Here is a 14483-nt window from a genome sequence, read left to right as displayed (position 1 = left end):
GGCAAAAGTTCGAGTGGGGCAAGAGTTTCTTTTGAAGTTTTTGAGCTTAATTCAAATGATATCTTTCGGGTGTCAAGGTTGTTCGAAGCCTTTTTGAAAAAGAGTCTTTCACTCCAAAAATTATGAAAATTGATCAATGTTTCGGAAAGTTATGACAAAATGTTGGTTTTTGATCAAAAAATTGTAACATGCGATGGCTCTTCCAACGCATGGAATGGAATTGTAATGAAATCGAATTCGATGTTTTATTTTGGGGCGTAACTAGGTATATTTTGAAGATGCCTTAGCATGTATAACTTTTTGCAAAAAATATTTGGAAATCATATTTTACACATAGTGGGGCAAAAGTTCGAATTGTGGGGCAAGAGTTCAAGTCATGTGGCAACTTTAGGTGAAACCCTAAAATTCTGCAAAATGTACATATTATCTCTAAAAATGATGGAATCAGTGAGAAAATTTGATCAAAATTGAAAAAAAATGTTGTTTTATCTGAATTTGGCGGAAAGCTACTAATTTTTGGTGTAGTAAATTTAATCCTGATTTGGGTAAAATTTTGATCGAACTTTACAGTGTATTCCGGTTCTAACATCAAATATTAATTGGTGTTAGGTATTCCACTTACCAAAGTGTGGAAATAGTGTGCTACGGTTAGCGAAATACCACAAACACTAGATTCGAACTTTTACCCCAGTGGTGGGGCAAGAGTTCGAATTAGACACACACATACAAAAAGTGTTGTAACTCAAAATTGAAAAGACATTTAGCGTAACTTTGTTCATCAAAATTTTAGCTCATGGATGGTAGAATCACCACACGGTATTCATTTATTTATATCTGCTTCGATTTCTTGAGAAAAATTGAATTTTCAACTAGGGTCGAACTTTTGCCCCACCTTACTCTATTGGAGACTATTCTCAACTTGTCACTCTTTACAAGATCATTGTTCAAAATGGTCTATGTAGTTAGTTAGTTTTGATTTCCAAACATTATATAACCAGAATTATATAAATATCAATGCTTTGTTAGTCTTCTTTTTTGAATCGCTGAGAAATTAAATCTAAATGATAATTTCCAGGAAGTCTTTGATGAGTATCTTTAAGAATCTTTGAATTTTCTAGCAGTATTACTACAAAATATGTGCGAAGTGCTTCTTTGTGGAATTCAAGTATCATGTCAATTCAAAAAATCTGGTTGAATTTGCTATGGAATTCCAGCAAAAGTTTTTGAATTCCTAGTGAGAATAGATGTTACATAATAAGAAATGATCCATGTAGCTCAAGCGTAAACGCGAGTGTATTCTTTAAATCCATGCTGGAGGTGATTTCTAGTCTGTAACTACTATCTTTTATTTCGTGGGCCAAGGGTACTTGTGCGTCTATCAAACAAAGCACACATTCAAAAAACCATTGATTAAATTTTAATATTTTTAAAAGCTTTTGCTGCAAGGGGTAATCTTGAAGGTATTCATGATTGGATTCCTTAAAGATTTAATAGATAATTGTGGAAGAATTCCTGCATGACTATTTGGAGAATTTCTTGGCTTCTGTATCCCTCTAAAATTATCTAAAAAAAAATCCAATACAAATCGCTGGAGGAATTCCTCTAGAAATCCTTCAAATTATTCAAAAAATCTACAAGTAATCCTAAAGAAACCCTGGAGTGAATCCGTGATTAAGATTATAAACGGATTATAGAAATTTTTGAAGCAAAACCTGCTGGAATCCCTGGAGAAATTTCTGAAAGTATACCTGGAGGAATTCCTGGATGAATTCCTGGAGGAATCCAAAGAGCAATTATGCGAGAATTTCAGGAAAAAAAATTCTGAAGAATCCGCATCAGACATCCCTGTAGAAATTACTTGAAAAAATTTAGATGAATCCTTGGAGGAATTTCTGGACGCATTCCTGGAGGAATTCTTCGAGAAATCACAGGAGGAATTCCTAGATGTATTTCTGGAGGAAATCCTGGACAACCTTCTGGATAAATTTCATGCGGAATCCCTGAAGAAGTTCCTGGACTAATGCCTGGAGCATAAGGGGATTTTTTTTTTATTATCGTACAAATTGGTACGAAATCCTGTAGAATTTTCTGGACAAATTCCTGGCGTAATCCCTGGAGAAGTTAATGGTGAAATTTCTGAAGGAGGCATCCCTGGAGAAGTTCCTGGAGTAATGCCTGGATCATTAGAGAAATTTCTGATGAAATTCCAAGTTAAATTTCTAAAAGAATTCCAAGAGGAGTTACTGGAGGAATTCCAGGAGGAATTCCATGAGGAAGTCTTGGAGGAATTCTTGGAGGAATTCTTGGAGGAATTTGTGGAAGAATTACTGGAGGAATTTCACGGAAGCATCCTTAGAGGAATCCCTGAAGGAATCTATATATATAAAAATGCAGTGGCATACGTGGGACCGCGCATAACTTGCGAACTGGTGGTCCGATTTAGGTCGTCTAAGTTTTGTTCTGTTAGTTTTCACCCAAGGAAGGTTTATGAGGCCTAAAACATGGGAAAATGAAGAGTTTTTGAAAATCGGGTTTTCGTACATTTTGAACGGAGACTTGGGTGCTTGCCAGGGATGCCACATATACAGATTTTTCTGTAATCATGCAGATTTTTTTTGCAGCTTTTCATACAGAATTCTGTATACCAATATACACAGATTTTTGGAAATTATACAGATTATACAGATTTTTGAGAAACTTACAGAATTTCAAACAGATTTTTCGCGAAATACTACAGATTTCATACAGATTGCTAACAAAAAATGGTGATGCAGATTATAAAGATTTTTGAAAGGCAAAATACAGATTTAAATGTGGCAACACTGGTGCTTGCGTGCTTGGCTAGGGGCTTGAAACGTCAGAAAACGCAGTAGGCAAGACAAAGTTTGCCGGGTACAGCCTAGGATAGGATACGACAACTAGTCAGCCCAAAAGAGACCAATTTGGGGACCAATAAATCTTAGCAACGCGGAAAAACAAGACAGCAAGCTGTGAAATTAGACAGAGAAGTTGCAGGTGTCACATCCTATCCTAGATTGTAGCACCGCACTCTAGATCGGTTTTGTTTGTGACCGTGTTGAACTTCTCTCTCAGCTCATTCCCGGTTCATTTCTTCGGGAACATCCCTTTCCAGCGACTGGAGGAGTCTCACACCAAGCTAAGAACCTTCCCCGGCCCCAAAAGTACCCACATACAAAGTTTCATGCCGATCGGTTCAGTAGTTTCCGAATGCATAGCGGTCAGACAGACAGACAGACAGACAGACAGACAGACAGACAGACGGAAATTCATTTTTTATATATTTTTATATATATAGAAGATAGAAGATAGAAGATTATAGAAGATTTATGATAATTGGCTGTGCAACTTCTAGTTCTATTTATTGATTTCTAGAGCAATCGACAAATTATTGTGACAAATCCGTTTCCTCAAAAAAAAAAAAAAAGAATGACCGCCTGTCAAGAAGAACATAAGCCAACCATAACTCAAGGAGTTTCTGTAAGATTTTTATAAGATTTTTGATATTTATTTCTAAAGAAACACAAACACATGGGAACATTTTTGAAGAGATTTTTGGAAACTGAAGTACTCTCTAGCTATTTCAGAAGAAATTCCTAAAAAAATAGAAAAAAATATCTGGAGGAGGATCCTTGAAAGACACCGACGTTAATTCTTGAAAAAATAAAAGACGATTTCAGAGGAAATTCAGGATGAATACACGAAGAAGCTGCTTGGGAAACTCACGTTTAATTCCAAAAAGAATCCCTAGAGATAGTTTCCGAAATGTTCCTGGGGAAGTGCCTTAAATACAGGGGGTGGCCAAAATGTTTGGGACAGGCAGCTTTTTTTCTCTCACAAACGTTGTAACTTTTCATAGAGTGCATCAAAAATTCTCAATTTTCAACTGTTTATTAACCTACTATCTGTGGTATAATTTTGAGCTCGATTGGTTGAACTTTTGCGAAGCTAGAATCGTTCTCGTAAAACACTATTTTTTGACAACTTATTTTTGAACTGTCATATCTCGGAATCCAGTGAACCGAATTTAATGAACTTTTGAACGTTTATCAACAATACATTGATGCTTCTCATATCATTATAACATAGGTACTTTATGAATGTTGAAAAAAGTTATCATGGATTGAAACTTTTTGGATCTTTCTTTAAAAAAATGCATTTTTTTACAACAATGTCATTGCAATTTTGTGTTGATATCTAAAGATTTTCTGCTTCTATTATCAAGATATATCTTATAAGATGTATTAGAGCCTATTTGGATTGAAAGAATGACACGTTTAGTAATTTTTGTATGATATTGTAAATTTGACTTATTTTCCTCTATATGGGTAAAAACGTCAAACCGGTATAACTTTATTCATCGTGAGAAAATATTACATTTTATATCGTCGTATCAAGTATCTATATATTTTTGATAAACATTCAAAATTTCATTAAATTCGGTTCACTGGTTTCCGAGATATGATAGTTCAAAAATTACTTGTCTAAAAAATAGTGTTTTACGAGAACGATTCTAACTTCGCGAAAGATTTGCCAATCGAGCTCAAATTTGTACCAATCATGCACATATAATAGATGATCAAACAGTCTAAATTTGAGAATTTTTGATGCACTGTATAAAAAGTTACAGCATGTTGAACATTTTTGTCAGAACAAAAAAAAGTTGCCTATTCCAAACATTTTGGCCATCCCCTGTATAATTCCTGAAAAGATTCCGAGGAGACGTATTCCTGAAGATAAACAATGGAGCAATGCCTGGAGGAACAAATGAATAAACAACTTTACACATTCCCCAAAAATCCCTTGAAAAGTTTTGAAAGGAATTAACATTTATTTATTTTTTTAATGTGATGACAAATTCCATAAATGTGGTGGGGAATTTCAGTAGTAATCCGTGGAGATTTTCAACGGGATTAGTTTTGAAGAATTCTCTAAAAGATTTTTGGGATTCCCTCGAAAAATTTCTGAGCCTATTTCTGATTAATTTCTTTTGGGACTTTTAAAATAATCCGATGAAAAATTTCTGAAACAAAAATCATGGTTCTCTGATAGAATTTTTCGAAACATTTCGTGAGCAGATTATAGAAGAATTTCTGAAGGAATCACTAAAGAAGATATCCATGTAAGATTTTCTTTAAGAATTAACGAAATTTTTGAAGGAATTTCCAACAATATTCTATAGGATTTTTTTTATAATAAACTTTTGAAGTATTTCCCGAAAAAAAAAGAAATTTCTTAAGAATTTTGATATGATTCCCTGAATAAATTTCTAGTGGTCATTCTAAAATAAACAACAAACAAATCCTTGGAATATTCTCTACAGAAGTCTGAAAAAATCATAGAAGAACTTCAGAACCAATCATTGAACTCCTAAAAACATGTTTATGAAGCTTCTGTAAACCCTAGCAAAATTTCTGAAAGGCTGCCTGGAAAAAAATCAAAAGCAATTCCTGAATCATTGGAAGAGTTTTTGAAGCAATCCTGCAAGAATTACTGGATAAGTTCTCGAAAAAATTATCAAAGATAATTCCTGGACGATTAGGAGAATCAATTTTCAAAAAGTTTTCAATTTTTTTTTAAACCGAGTAAGAATATCTAAAAATTTTGAAAAAAATGTATCGAGACTGTACAGGGTTTCTGTAAGATTTTCTGAAAAACGTCAGAAAGCGTTTCTGAAGAAGTCCTTGAAAAGTGTAAAAAAAATTGGATCAATTTCTGAAAAAATAACTAGAGGAATTGTATGAATTTGGTGAAAACTTATGGAGAAATTTCTAATGCAATCAATTCAAAGTTCTCTAAACGAATTATTCGTGATATTTTTATGAAAATCTCTAGTGAAATTTTAGAAGGATTCAGAAGAAATCGCCGAAGAAAATTCCCAAAATAAACCTTGGAAGACTTTTACATACATACTTCTCACTCTTCGTAGACAATGCTCAGATTAAGCTGTTATTTTTTTTCTCAATACTTCAAATGAATGGTGAAAAAAATTTCAATTCTTTTTTTCATTTTTTTTTTCTATAATTTTTTGGACGTTTAGGGAAAATTTAAGGAGATCGTCCCATAAACTAGCCAATCCAGCTTTTTACGCTAGACCAAGGGGTGATTCGAATATGACGTTTCTTGCCGACGACCAAATTTCAGTTCAATGCCATCCTAGTAGACTGCTAGGATAGTTTGTTGATTGAAGTGTCAACCTTTTTCACTTGAGACGTTTCACATCAACAGCGATCCTCAGGGAATTTTGAAATGGTGTTAATATTTATTCTGCTGGAGAAATTAATCTACCTTACATTTTTTTAGGTTACCTGCAAAAGGATTTACCGCACATTGATTGGAAATATGTTAGCATATCCTCTCACACTCTCGAATCTTGACGAATCAATCTAGTCCGCACTTTTCTGCTCTATCCAGCTTTCTACTTGGCGGAGCTAATAAAACTAATTCGTTTGATAATAAAAATACACGGTTGGTTCCTTATATTTAGAGCATTTTGTTCAATTTCAGTTTGTGTATCCGAGCATAATACGTTGCCAAAACTAGAATCGTTCTTTTGCGAATGGAGATTGAACCGGGGAAGTCATAAACGCTGAAAACGACAGGCCTTGCACCAAATTGCATGGAAATTATCAGAACCCTCCTGGGTCAATTCAGCCATTTCGAGTCCTCCGACTTCCAATTTTTGCGATACAGCTGCTTGGTCTAAAACGAATTAAAAACGAGATAATTTCTTTCGGCAAATAACAAATGTAACACCATCTTAAATATGCTGAGGATTACTAATCATGCGAGTCAAGTGAAAATTTTTGACACTTCAATCAACAAACTCCTCAAACAGTCTACTACGACGGCATTGAACTGAAATTTGGTCGTCGGCAAGAAACGTCATATTTGAATCACCCCTCTTGTTAGCGTAAAAAGCTGGATAACATGACTTTCATTGATCTCACGCAAAAACTGCTTTCAGTTAATCGAGACTTATAACATTACTTTCATGTCAAAAGATTTGTAATCGGTTCATCAAATATCCTTTAAAACTGTTCCATATGGAGTTTTTGGAGCACCATTGCGAAATCAGTACGTTTTAATGAAAGAAAAAAAAAAGATCGTAGATAGAAGTTCACGACTTTTGTTTTACTTCGCTAACTAGTGTTATTTTTGTGAATCACCCTGAAAATCAATTCAATCATCCATCATAGTACTTGAAATTTTAGTCATAAATCACATCAGTATTCGAAATTCAACAAAATTATGTGCTTCTACTAAACTGCCGTTATATGCATATTTGTCCCATGTTATATGAGATTGGCTCATAACATGGGACAATCGGGCGTAGAACGGCAGTAAAGGTCCCATTAGACATGGCAAATATTTGGCCAAACAAGCCCAACAAATGACAAACACAACGTGAATCAAAGCAACCTTGGACGAATGTCGAGCTTCAATGACAAATATTTGTTATAACGGCAAGCATTCTAATGAGCCCTTAAGCATCTATTATTATTTTTTTTTACAAAATCACGGAGAGATTAAAAACTGGAATTACATATTTTAAAAACTAATAATTGTAAAATATCGAATGGGGAAGGCTTCACTGTTTATTATTTCTAGAGAATAATAACAATTGCGATTCACTTACCCCTCGATAGTATATTTTTGACGTTTCTTCTACACATCACGTTTGCCTTGCTTTTGTGGTGCGTTCTTTGCACATGCTTCTGTTTACAAACAAAATTCTCCCTATCTACCAGCACTGCGTTCTCTTGCCATTGGTTCAGTTCGGTACGCTTCTGGTTATGCCATCAACCTGTTTTGCTCGATAGATTCAAGTAAAATGTTACTGAGGCTTCCATCGATTCTTGGACTAAGTAAACGTGTTACGCTTGGCTTTCCACTCTCAAATCGGTAAGAACTATAAGATTCTTTAGTCAAAAATAATATTTTAAACGTTTAATTTCAGATACTGCAGCACTGTTAGCGCTTCCGTGGATGCTAACACACCTCAATACGACGTGGTCGTAGTCGGTGGTGGCCATGCCGGCACGGAAGCATGTGAGGCTGCGGCTCGCATGGGTGCTCGTACGCTGTTGATCACCCACAAGAAGTCTACCATCGGGGAGATGTCCTGCAATCCGTCGTTCGGAGGCATTGGAAAAGGGCATCTAATGCGGGAGGTGGACGCACTGGATGGAGTTTGTGCGCGGAGTTGCGATAACAGTGGTGTTCAGTACAAGGTGCTGAATAAGCGGAGAGGGCCTGCGGTGTGGGGACCTAGGGCGCAGATTGATAGGAAGTTGTACAAAGCGGAGGTTCAGAGGGAGCTGGATGGAACGGCGAATCTGGAAATTGTGGAAGCTTCCGTTGAGGATATCGTTCTGGAGAGGGAGGAGGGTAAATTGAATAATAGGATAAAGGGGATTAGCTTGAAGGATGGGAGAGTTGTGTGGACGAAGTCGCTAGTGATCACGACGGGTACGTTCTTAAGGGGACAGATCAACATAGGGTTGAAGACGATGCCAGCTGGAAGGATCGGAGATGAGCCTGCTATTGGGTTGGCGAAGAGCCTTGAGGATTTGGGCTTTCGGATGTCCAGATTGAAGACAGGGACCCCTCCACGGATCAAGGCTTCGTCGATTAACTTTGATATCTTGGAGCGTCATCCAGGTGACAACCCTCCGGTACCGTTTTCTTTCATGAACGATCGCGTGTGGTTGAACAACGAGGATCAGCTGGATTGTTTCCTCACTCACACGAGTCAGGATGTAAACGATATTGTCAAGCGGAACTTGCACTGCAATCGTCATGTAACGGAAGAGCTGACCGGACCTAGGTATTGTCCTTCAATCGAATCTAAGGTTCTTCGATTCGGCGGCAAGACCCATCAGATATGGTTGGAACCGGAAGGATTCGACAGTGAGTTGATCTACCCGAATGGCCTGTCGTGTACGCTTCCAGAAGATGAGCAAGTCAAGCTAGTTCGATGCTTGCGCGGTTTGGACAAAGCTGAACTGGCTAGACCGGGGTACGGCGTAGAGTACGACTTCGTCGATCCCAGGGAACTGTATCCCACGTTGGAGACTAAGCGTGTGGAAGGGTTATTCTTCGCAGGGCAGATCAATGGCACAACAGGATATGAGGAAGCAGGAGCACAGGGAATTCTAGCCGGAGCTAATGCAGCTGCGAAAATTTTGAAGCGCAATCCATTGACGATCAGTCGAACGGAGGGATATCTTGGAGTGCTGGTTGATGACTTGACGACCTTGGGTACGAACGAGCCTTACCGGATGTTCACCAGTAGAGCTGAATTCAGGCTGAGCTTGAGGCCAGATAATGCCGATTTACGGTTGACGGAGAAGGGTTACCGGATGGGATTGGTGTCGGAGGCGCGGTACCGGAGGATGGTCTCGATCAGGGAGAAGCTCAAAATGGGAATTGAGCTGTTGAGCGACATCAAAAAAGGCAGCAACACTTGGAAGGAGCAGCTTGGGCTTCCTCTGGGCAAGGCGAGCATACAAAAGAGTGCTTTTGAAATGTTGGCTATCACTGTGGAGGATATTACGACTGAGAATTTGTGTGACTTGGCTCCAGGAGTGCTAGGGTGGATTAAGGAAGATCGGGTTTTGTGTGAAAGACTAAAGGTGAGTTGAAGATGAATGCTCATGGGAAAAGTTTGCTAAAACAAACTTTGTAATTACAGATTGAGGCTTTGTACAGTTTGTCGATCCAGGAACAGGCAAAAGAAGTCGAAGAAGTCCAAAGACATGAACAACTTCAGATCCCTAGATCAATTGACTATCTTTCGTAAGTTGGCATGCTATTGAGTTGAATTTCTAAACACGCTACTTTTGTACTTCTAGGAGAACTCTCAATCTTTCGTACGAGGAACAAGAAAAGCTTGTACATATACAACCACATACTGTAAGTATACCATAAACATTTGAACAGAAACATTACCAAACTGTCTTGTTATTTCAGATTGCTGCCGCCAGCCGCATCCAAGGTATCACCCCTTCAACCATTGTCCGGTTGGTGAGATACGTCAAACAACAAGAAATGGCAGCCTCTGCCTAACTCTCATCTGATTGATCCAATCGCAAAAGAAACTACGCTTAACCACAATGTTAAACCCATAGAAAAGTACATTTTATTCGAAAAAGCTCGTACATAAATATAATTAGTTAGTTATTTAATATAAATAAATAGTCGTTTATATACACACTTCACACATTCAACTAAAATCTAAACAAATTGAAAAAACGCGTCGTTTGGTCAACAAAAATACAGTAACCTACTTCCTTAGACTGTAATAAAGAGCGATAACAAATGGGATTCTTCTGGTTCGTTCCTAATTCTTCAAGGAGGTATCTTTGTGTCAGATGGTTTATGTCGTTGTGCTGAGTATACTCTGGATAATAATCATTGTCCCATGTCGGTGCCTCTCGTTTCGTACGGCAACAGCATACAGGCAACACTGGCGCAAACGGCAAAGAACCCATATACCGAAACGGCACTCCAGATGGACGACTGGAAGAGAACCTGCGCCACGTATGGAGTTGCCATGGCTCCTAGTCGAGCGAGTGCCGAACAACCGCCTACTCCGACCGAGCGCAGCGCCGTTGGATAGACTTCTGGAGTGTACACGTACGCGGCTTGGAAGAGACCTGCAATGACGCCTCGGGCCATGAAGAGGATGATCGTCAGGAAGACGCGACTGCAATGAGAAGATGAGTCATTCGGATGTTCAACGGAATAGGATCAGATCAAACTTACACATCGGTAACGGTGATCATCAGCACGCATCCGGCGTAGAACAGGAACTGCAGGGCCATAGTCTTCTTACGACCAAACCGCTCAATCACGTAGATCGTAGCGAAAATTCCTGGAAACTCAGCCAGCGTAGTCCACAGCAGATCCATGTAGTCCGTGGTCGCCAACGGGTGGCAATCGTTTTCAGTTTCGGGAAGCACGGTTTTGTTCTTTCCTCCGAACAGCTCCGTCGACATCAGAACCAGCCCGTAGTAGCAGAAGGCGCACGACATCCAGATGAACCACAGCAGAAGCGTGGTCCGTCTTAGAGAGCTACCCAGCAGTGCCTTCACACTGCCACGTGATCCACTGGGTCCTTCAACGACCAATCGGCCCAACAGCATCGGTCGCTTGTTGTCTTTGGCGATCTGCTCCAGGGTGGTCAAGGCTTTGTCACTTTGACCGCTGGCCACGTGGTAACGGGCCGATTCCGGTAGCCACTGGAACAGTTGTGGATTCATGATTAGCTTGCCAGAAGATAAGATTAGAAATTGAGATATACTTACCGGAGTAATCACAGCAAATGCGAACAGTGGAGCCGCCGAAAGTCCCAGGAGCCAACGCCAGCCCAGATTGGGTCCAACGGCCAGTGCGAGAGCCACTTCGAAACACGCTCCCAGGGCCCAAAAGCACTGCAAAGCATGGAACAAGCGTTTAAGAACAATCGATTTTACCTTTAGAATAGTGAAATAATACTCACGTCTAGCAGGACAACACATTTGGCTCGTTGCTTTGTTGGAAGAAACTCGGCGTATAAAGTGACGCTAAAATTGAAAACAAAGAAAAATAATATCAACATCGACTTATTACGAAAACCTGAAAATGAGAAAATTCAGATGTGGGTTGCGTGAACCGTTAGGATTAGTCTAGTAGATTAGGCTTAGGATAGCCGATCCGGATTGCGAACTCAAATTCCGTAACATTAGACTTTCTGGGCATTGTGTTTCACTGATGAAATCCCAAATAACACGTTGATGCTCAATTAGCCTTGTAGAGGTTTTAATAAGCGTCAATAAGCTTATTCCTTTCATATTGGTTTTATGATGGTTTGAAGAGCCTTTTTTAATCTATTAGTCTAAGAAATGGTACTTCCAAAATGACAAATATGTATACTAAAAAGGCTCATCATAAAACAAATAAAACATATAAGTGTTTAAAATGCTTCTCAAAACCTACACAAAACTATTTAGCCACCAAAATGTTACTTTAGTAGGGATCTGCCATAAACTAGATCTTATAACTGCTGAATTGACTATCGCGCAACAATAATGAGTCACAATCTGGCATTTTTTGTGACAATCCTTCCAGACAGTGCTATTATCTTGGTAGAATCACAGCTGTTTACTGAAAGTTTACAAATTTAAGCTTTCCCTGTACTGGTACGACTCCATAGAGATTCAATATGACGCCTTATTAACAATTAGGTATTCCGGAAAAAGTCCTCCATTTATTATTTTTTCCTGTTTTTTTTCAGTAACTCAGCAATTTAGCAAGAATTAATACAATAATTTATGCATAGAAAAAAATTAGAATCAATTTCTTTACAAGTTTCTCCACGTTAACCACCTGGGACACCGCCAGAAACTCCTTCAGTTTTTTTTTAAGTAATTATCAAAAACATTTTCAAAATTTGAAAAAAAAAGAGATTTGTGCAGGATTTTATAAATCTAATTCAGCAAGAATTCCCAAGATTTCTCTTTGTTTAACACATTTCTGTTCATGTTTCTCTGAGAAAGTTACTCTAGAAATCCCTTCAGAAAATTTTCTTGGGTTTTCTTCAGGAGTTTCTCAAAATGTTTTTCGAAAGATTTATGATGAAACTAGCCCAACTAACATTTTTGCTGTATAAGAGCTTAAAAGAGCTTTCTTCCCAAAGCGTTCGCTGCATAAGCTATTATGCAGCTTCTTTTGTTAGTAGGGAGTCCACAGGTTTCTTCAAACGTTCCTCTGAAAACTCTTCGGATTCCTTCGGGGATTTATTGGGAACTGTCTTGCCACAAAAGTTTGTGCATGTATTTCTTTAGACATTTCTGAAGGAATGCCTCCAGGAATTGTAACAAAATTTCCTTCAGAAGTTTTTTTTGGTATTTCTCCAGAAATTCTTCTGGAAATATCTAAGGATATTCGTTTAGAATTTCTGGAAAAACTCATCCAAAGAGGTCATCCATAAAAGACGTAGCATTTTAAGGGGAGAAGGAAATCCCTGAAATTTGTACCAGCCATGTATTAGGTATGGGAAAATAGGCCACGAGCAGGGAGGAAGTATTGAAAATTGGCCAAAAAATAATTGGTAATTAATGGACGGACCCAAATATTTCTTAATAATAAGCAGTTCTCCAGGAGAAATTCCTTCAAAGATATTCAAAGATTCTTTATTGTTGGAATTTCTCAAATGGTTCCCTCAATTATGACAATTTCAAAGATTTGCTCAGGTATATGTTAAGATTTTTCTAGCAAATTAAAAACCCGATTCTCTTGGAAGTTCCTCCAGGATTTTCTCCACAATTTTTTCCAGGGTTTCTTCGAGGAGTTGCCTACGATTTATGCCGACTATTCTCTGGCGATTCTTTCAGATTTTTTCCGGCGATGCTTCAGGAATTTCTTCAAAGATTCTCTCAGCAACTCCTGTAGAATTTACTCCAGAATCTTTTCCTTGACCTTTTCGAGGAATTTTTCAATAAATTCTTCTATGTTTACCTTCACAGGGTAATCCAGTTCATCATGGCATGTTTTTAGAGGATTCTTTTCAAAATTTATTTTAAAATTTCTTCAGTCAGTGTTTTCTTTTTATTTCTGCAAAATTTCCGTCAGTTTTTTTATTCTAATTATTTTATGACCCTTCAGAAATTGTATGAGAAATTTGTCTGATGATTCCTCCAGAGGTATCTCCAGAATATCTTCCACGGAATCCTTCAGAAAATCTTCCAGGGACCTCAAAGACACGTATTGATGGATTTCGTCAAGAAATTCCACCAGAACCTTAGTCTGCGATTGCTGTAGATGTTTTTAAAGAAAATTCCTAATAATTTTTATTTTAGGATTAAAAAAAATGCATTTTGTTACTTGGTGTTACTTCCAGAGTTCCTCCTGAAGTCATGATTTTTTGTAGATATTAAGGAGGTATCTTGAGAAGTTTGTCAAGGTATTCTTCTAGGCATTTGTCCTGAAGTTCCTCCAGAGTTAACTCAGAAATTATTTCAAGATTTTTTGTCCAGGAATCCTTCCAGATTTTTTTGAAAACTTGTGGGAATGTCCAGATGTATCTCCAGGATTTTTTTTATGATTTCTTCAGACATTCCTCAGGAATTTCTTGAGACATTTTTTCAGAAATTCTTTCAAGAATTCTTACATTAATCTTTAAAGAATTTCCGGAGAAATCTCTGTAGTATTTTTGAATAATTTTTAAAGAAACCTTTCAAAAACAAGCTCTATAGAAGAACTTGCTGAAATTCCTGATGATAACTCTGGAGGCATCTCTGGAGATGATTTGAAGGTATTTCTGAAGGAATTTCTAAAGAAATCGCCTGTAGAGTCCCTTTGTTTTCAAAAATTCCTTCAAAAAAATTATTTTCAGAAATTTCTTCTGGGCTCTTCAAAGAGTTCCTGCAGAATTTTATTTCCTATTTCTGAAAAATTTCCCTTATTTTTTTTTGTGAAAG

The 14483-nt window shown here is 37.7% G+C and overlaps 3 protein-coding genes across 3 annotated transcripts in view; 1 reads left to right on the top strand and 2 right to left on the bottom strand.

The window, feature by feature from the left end:
* Nucleotides 1–14483, bottom strand: part of LOC115253596 (ras-related protein Rab-32) — a 78417-nt gene that overhangs the window by 49935 nt on the left and 13999 nt on the right. The gene's annotated exons all lie outside the window — the stretch shown is intronic.
* On the top strand, nt 7853–10347 carry LOC109423260 (protein MTO1 homolog, mitochondrial). The gene is made up of 5 exons (XM_019698194.3): nt 7853–7923; nt 7979–9656; nt 9716–9819; nt 9876–9936; nt 9994–10347. The coding sequence occupies exons 1-5, from the start codon at nt 7853–7855 to the stop codon at nt 10087–10089; spliced, it is 2010 nt and encodes a 669-aa protein (XP_019553739.3). The 3' UTR covers nt 10090–10347.
* On the bottom strand, nt 10140–11956 carry LOC134287476 (synaptic vesicle 2-related protein-like). The gene is made up of 4 exons (XM_062849334.1): nt 11525–11956; nt 11331–11456; nt 10789–11264; nt 10140–10729 (listed from the first exon to the last, which is right to left on the bottom strand). Exons 1-4 carry the CDS (start codon nt 11621–11623, stop codon nt 10435–10437), a joined length of 996 nt encoding a protein of 331 aa, XP_062705318.1. The 5' UTR covers nt 11624–11956; the 3' UTR covers nt 10140–10434.

The sequence above is a fragment of the Aedes albopictus genome, chromosome 2 (genome assembly GCF_035046485.1).
Source record: "Aedes albopictus strain Foshan chromosome 2, AalbF5, whole genome shotgun sequence".
In the NCBI taxonomy this organism is placed as follows: Eukaryota; Metazoa; Arthropoda; class Insecta; order Diptera; family Culicidae; genus Aedes; species Aedes albopictus.
The sequence above is the reverse complement of the archived record's forward strand: the minus strand, read 5'-3'. Positions and strand labels throughout refer to the sequence as shown.

Excerpts from the sequence above, each read along its gene's own strand:
- LOC109423260 (XM_019698194.3), top strand. The coding sequence starts at position 7,853 with ATGTTACTGAGGCTTCCATCGATTCTTGGACTAAGTAAACGTGTTACG. Across the intron at positions 7,924-7,978 it reads GGCTTTCCACTCTCAAATCG|ATACTGCAGCACTGTTAGCG; the intron begins GTAAGAACTATA and ends GTTTAATTTCAG. Across the intron at positions 9,937-9,993 it reads TACATATACAACCACATACT|ATTGCTGCCGCCAGCCGCAT; the intron begins GTAAGTATACCA and ends TTGTTATTTCAG.
- LOC134287476 (XM_062849334.1), bottom strand. The coding sequence starts at position 11,623 with ATGTTGATATTATTTTTCTTTGTTTTCAATTTTAGCGTCACTTTATAC. Across the intron at positions 11,457-11,524 it reads AATGTGTTGTCCTGCTAGAC|TGCTTTTGGGCCCTGGGAGC; the intron begins GTGAGTATTATT and ends CATGCTTTGCAG. Across the intron at positions 11,265-11,330 it reads CATTTGCTGTGATTACTCCG|TGGCTACCGGAATCGGCCCG; the intron begins GTAAGTATATCT and ends CAACTGTTCCAG.